This window comes from Salvia splendens, chromosome 9, assembly GCF_004379255.2.
Source record: "Salvia splendens isolate huo1 chromosome 9, SspV2, whole genome shotgun sequence".
Classification (NCBI taxonomy): Eukaryota; Viridiplantae; Streptophyta; class Magnoliopsida; order Lamiales; family Lamiaceae; genus Salvia; species Salvia splendens.
Genome location: NC_056040.1, coordinates 6,277,103 through 6,283,179, shown reverse-complemented (window position 1 = coordinate 6,283,179; position 6,077 = coordinate 6,277,103). Strand labels below are relative to the sequence as shown.

Genomic DNA, 6,077 nt, shown 5'->3' with positions numbered 1-6,077 from the left:
CACTTCATTAAATAAAATAAAATAAAATTACAACTTCAAATTCTAAAAAAATTTAAAAAACACATAATTAAAATCCTAAAAAAATATTAAAAATACATAATTTAATTTCTTCCACGCACTCTACTGGTTGCTAAAGTTTGTCCAAATGTGCTCCATTAGATCATCTTGGAGTTGGGCGTGGGCGGTAGAATCACGCGTCCTTGCCCGAATAGACAACCGATCTTGCATAGACGGATGCACTGCACTGCGAGGCGGACTACTTGCGGTAGAGCTTCCCAGGGTTTCAGGGTCGAACCAATTTCCCGCCTCAGGTCCTTCGTCGGCGACAATCATGTTGTGCAAGATTATGCGCGTATACAGGATGTCGACCATATTTTCCATAAACCACGTACGAGCCGGAGCTTTGATAATGTTGAAGTGAGCTTGGAGAACCCCGAACGCTCTCTCAACATCCTTGCGAGCAGCCTCTTGCTTCTGCGCAAAAAGAGCCTGTTTTTAATTCACCGGCCTGTTGAATGTCTTCACTAAGGTTGGTCACTTCGGGTAGATACCGTCGGCAAGATAGTACCCCATTTTATACTGCCGGTTGTTAGCGATGAAGTTGATGGCCAGCGCTTTACTATTCAAAACTTCGGTGAAGAGGTCGGATTGGTCGAACACGTTGACGTCGTTATTCGATTCGGGGACCCCGAAATACGCATGCCAAATCCATAGCCGGTAGTCGGCAACGGCCTCGAGTATAACGATGGGGTGGGTGCCTTTGTGGCCGCTCGTGTATGACCCTCTCTACGCCACAAAGCAATTTTTCCATTGCCAATGCATATAATCGACGCTGCCAAGCATCCCGGGGAATCTGTGCACTTCTTCGTGAAGTCCAAGCAGAAACTGACAATCTGCCGTGCTTGGCCTCGGGAAAATTCGTCGGTGAAGGCTGCCCGGACGCCTTTGCAGAAGTTTATCAGACACATTCTCCCAATGCTTTCCCCGACGTGTAGGTATTTGTCGAACACATCCGCCGTTTGTCTAGTAGCAAGCTGATGGATTGTTGCAGTACATTTCTACAGCGTTGTGTGACTGAGACCGCCAACGGCGTCGAACCCTTCTTGGAAGAACTCTTCTCGGGCTGCCAACGTATTTGCGATGTGCATAAATAGCCGTTTCCACATGCGGAAACGACGAATGAAGTAGGTCTCTCCCCATACCGGGTTGTCACAAAAGTATTCGCGTACTAACCTTGTGGCGGCTTCCTCCCGGTACGATGGATGTAAGTCCGGGATCGCCTTGGAGGCGCTGCGACTTTCTCCTCCTCCCGACGTCGATCTTCTGCTAGCGATTCTTCCATTATGCGACACATTTGCTCAAATGGATCCATAAATAATTTAAATTTGGGAGAAGAATAATGATTTGAGAAGAATAGATGTGTGTATAAATGAGAATGAAAGAGGAATATTTATAGAATAAAAAAGAAAATAAAAAATAAAAAAATTACCGTTCAACGGTAAAAACTGTAACATTACCTTTATAATTTTTTTTAAATCGAATTTAAAAAAATTGATTTATTGCGTCAGTGTGACGACGCCCACTCGCGGGCTGGCGAGTGGGCGTCACGCCTAGCGCCAGCGCGCGCCACGTGGCGAGCTATCTCGCGAGCCGTCCCTCCGGGACGAGACGGGACCAGGACGGAAGGCTGCAACGCTGTCTCGCGGCCGTTTCTTCTGTCCAAGACGAAACGCCCGCACTAAGCGTTGCGGATGCTCTGAGAGCTGTTGAAATGAACGTGAGAAAACTGATAAAAATATAGGTTTGAAAATTTTCAAAATTCGAAACAACATTTAGGGGGAAAATTGATCAAAATTTGCTATTCATATTTTCCCGCCTTAAAATTGAGCTGAGTTGTTTTGTTTATTTAGGATCTGAAATGGATAATATCAAAGTTCTTGAACTTATAAAATGATTTTATAAGATCGAAATTTCTCAAATTTGTATTATGATTTTATTCAAGAATGCTGTTATTCACTAATATAATTTTGGTTCTACTAAACACTTTTTCATCTATTTGGTTATTCAACAAAATATATAACCACTATCTAAAAAAAATAGACTACTACATAATTTTCAATACTTTTAATAAACTACTCATAATAATTGTCACTCTTTAGAATAAAATGAAATGGAGTAGCAATTTAGAAAAAAATGAGAATTAAATAAAATTTTCATTTTTATTATCACTACTACTCCTTATTTATTTGCACTTATAAAAATATTAAAAATGGAGGCTCGGCCCCATACTGCAATTTGAGACATAGGATAAAACAGGCTCGGCCCATTATTATATTTAAAAAATAAGGTTTATTTTTCGTTGGGTAGTGGAGAAGTGCCAACCTACTTATTTATCCATATAAATACAAAGAAATTATTATTACTACTACTCCTATTAATTTGGGCACATTACAGGATAGTACATCTTTTAGGTTCCCAAATTATTGATGCACATATATAAAAACAAATAAATTATTTCAGATTTCATCATGAAAAAAAACTGTATAAATGGCTTCGTCCACTTCTTTGGATCCATACATTTCACGTGCAGCTCTTTTATTCATGGGTCAAAGCAAATTCATCTTACTTTAATTTGAGTAATAAGTAATCTAAATTCGCAGTTGTTGCATCACAATATTTATGAACTTATTCGGATTTAATGAAGCTTAGTTACTAAACAATTAACATTAAGCTTTAATAAATAATCTCGTTATATTGAATTTATAAGTTAGCGAATGGATATCAATGATAAAGTCAGGAGTTATTTATCTAAATTAAATTGTTTATTTATAAGATATGAATATATTGATATACTTCTCTCTAATATAAGAAGCAATATGATTATTAAACAAGATATAATAAGTAGTCGGTCAGCAAGCCCATATTTTTAGTAACTTCTTCTGCTTATAGTTCATATCCACTTTTTTCTTATATCTGCTTCATCGTGATATTGTTCATTTCGTGTAAAACAATGAAACACGAGTAGCTGAAGATCCTTCAAATATTAACCCTTCTCCCATATTTATGTTCAAACTACTTGTGATTTATATCGTTTATGTATGAAAAGGAGTATTGATGTAAGTACAAAACTCAAAAGTTAATTACTCGACATGTTTATGCTCTCACATTATGCATGATCGATCTAAGATTTGGTTGTGTTTATATTTACAATTCATCTATCTTTAACAAAATATTAGTATAAAATAATTGTAATTATCTATTGCTCCGCTTAGATACAATTTACCATGATAAAATGAACTAATATAAAATTAAAATGGGTAAAGTTATTTTTGTTTTAGAATGCAAAACAGCGCAGGCTGACACAACCAAATATTCACACCTTATATTAGCGAATAAAATTGACAACACCACTAAAATTTAAATTCAAATGTTTGGCAAAAAAATAGAAATGATAAAACAATCATGTCCACTATACATAAATTTAACTAAGATGATTTGGTTATGTTCATTTATTTATAAATTATAATCATCCAAACAAATTAATCTATTTTCAACAAAAAATTATAAATATAATTATAATTATCTTTTAGTCCGCAACGATATGATGAATTTGCCTAAAATTAAAATAGGTAAAGTTTTTTTTTGTTCTAGAATGCTGAAAGCCTAAAAACAGTGTATGCTGACACAACCTAATATTCACACCTTATTTTAGTAAATAAAAATGACACCACCAATGAAATTTAAATTCAAATGTTTAGCAAAAAATGAACTAATATTATAAAATTAAAATGTGTTATAAGAGTAAATTTTTTTTTTGGAATGCTAAAAGCAGCGGAGGACCAAATATTAACACCTCATCTTAGTAAATAAAGTTGACAACACCACCGAAATTTAAATTCAAATGTTTAGCAAAAAATTCAAATGTTATAGAAATGACAAAACAATCGTGTTCACACTACATAAAATTTAATTTTACATTTTCATCTAGCAAAGATATTGGTTGCGTAGACGATAAAAATACGAGCCTTTCTAATCTCTATGCACTGCACATGCACTACTCTCTCACTTCACCTCTTCTATATAAACAGTAAAACACCTTTCTCCCTAAGTAAAACACCTTTCTCTCTCATCCCCAAACCATGGCCGTCGCTCTCTCACTCCTCATCTTCTCTCTCATCTCCGCCTCCCTCCCCGCCCCCTCTCTCGCCGCCACCGCCATCACCAGAGACCACATCGCCTGCACAATGTGCTCATCCTGCGACAATCCCTGCCAACCGATCTTCTCTCCTCCGCCTCCGGAGCCAGTCCTCTCCCCTCCACCGCCGGAGCCGGTCCCCTCCCCTCCGCCACCTTCTCCGCCGCCGCCATATGGTGTCAATTGTCCCCCTCCGCCTTCGCCGCCCTGCGACGGAGGCTGCGGAGGCGTCTACTACTATCCGCCGCCTCCACCTTCCGGCGGCGGCACGTACTATCCACCGCCAAACCCTAGCTCCACCGATTACCCCACTCCGACGCCGCCGAATCCAATTATGCCGTATTTCCCCTTCTATTACTACAATCCGCCGCCGTCGAACCCCCACACTGACGATTTCAATTCCGCTCAATCCACAACTCACTCCAAATTTCCGCCTCTTCTCATCGCAATTTCACTCCTTTTACTCCTTTAATTTCAGAATAGCAACAGCGAAACCAAGTATACTATAAACAGCAACTCCTTAATTCAATTCTCACGGATTTACCTTTTCCTTTTCCTCCTTTTGCAAATTGCGAAGATTTTCAGGTCAATGCGGATGAGTATCGGAGCTGCGGCGGAGGGAATTCATCTTCATATAATGAAGTTGCAGATTAATTATTCAGTGTAATTTTTCTATAGCTGTTGATTATTATTGGTAGAATAAGGCGTATGTAAATTGAAGTGTTACGCTATAGCTAAATTATTTGCCAAAAATAATATAATCACCAATAATTGTAAGACGTAGCTTTAATTTTGCAAAAAAGTAATGGTACTTTTCATCGTCATCAGCAATTCCAACTGTAATTACAATGACTATTTTCGTTGCGATGAAGATCTGTCATTTGTAGCTTTGTTTTTTCGAGTAATGTCATCTCTCTCTATTTGGGTGGATGATTCGTTTGTATTATCGTTTGCATGTGCTAAAGGGCTAAAAGTAGTAAAGTGATTCCAACTTATTTTTTGCTTTCAAGTTAGACAACCTAATATATTCATTTGTAGTATCTTGCAAAAAAAAAAATTATAGTTAGAGATTTAATACAATCATTAATGATTATAAAATAACATGCTCCACTATTCTATTTCAAAATTAATTTAAGAGAACGAATTGAGCAAACACTGCAATGCTCAACATTGATTCATCTTACTAACGAACTCTCCTCGAGGTCAATTCCAAATTGCAACATATAACTAAGAGCATCCGCAACGGTGCTCGCTGGGACGGACGGCGTCCGTGCCGCTGGCGCGGCTCACCGCTTGCACGGCGCTGCTCGATGCATCGAGCTCGTCCGTGCCGCTAAGCATGCGACGTGGCGCGTTTCTATTCGCCAACGGATTTTCCGTTGGAATTTTTTTAAAAAAAATTGAAAATAATACCTAAAATTAAAAAAAAATCATATTCCCAAAAATATAGCCGTTTTTACTGCTTTTTTAGATTTTTTTTTAATTTTTTTAAAACCCCAAAATCATCTTTAAATACACACATTTATCATCCATTTTTCACATTAAATTTATCTCTCATTCATCCTTTTTCATACAACTCATCTACATCTTCCTCTCTCACTCAAACTCTCTCTAAAAATGGATTTCACCGATATCATGGCTGAAGCGGAGCGCGAAAAACAAGAATACTATGAACAATATCGTGCCGCCTATGAAGCCTATGTCGTCGATATCATGTACACGTGTATTATCTTGCACAACATGATTATAGCTGACGAAGGACCAAGGGCAGCTAACTTTTACGACAAGGATGAAGCCGGAAGCCCAACCGCGAGGTCTCCCCCACGCCGAGGTGTGCATACGACAGTGGGCGAGAGGATCGAAACAAGACTCAAAATGCGCG

At 38.1% G+C, this 6,077-nt stretch overlaps 1 protein-coding gene across 1 annotated transcript; it reads left to right on the top strand.

Annotated features, from left to right (window-relative positions):
* The first annotated feature begins 4,067 nt into the window (after positions 1-4,067).
* On the top strand, positions 4,068-5,081 carry LOC121746942 (leucine-rich repeat extensin-like protein 6). The gene has a single exon (XM_042140904.1). It carries the CDS (start codon positions 4,140-4,142, stop codon positions 4,665-4,667), a length of 528 nt encoding a protein of 175 aa, XP_041996838.1. The 5' UTR covers positions 4,068-4,139; the 3' UTR covers positions 4,668-5,081.
* Positions 5,082-6,077: the final 996 nt, after the last annotated feature.

Excerpts from the sequence above, each read along its gene's own strand:
- LOC121746942 (XM_042140904.1), top strand. The coding sequence starts at position 4,140 with ATGGCCGTCGCTCTCTCACTCCTCATCTTCTCTCTCATCTCCGCCTCC.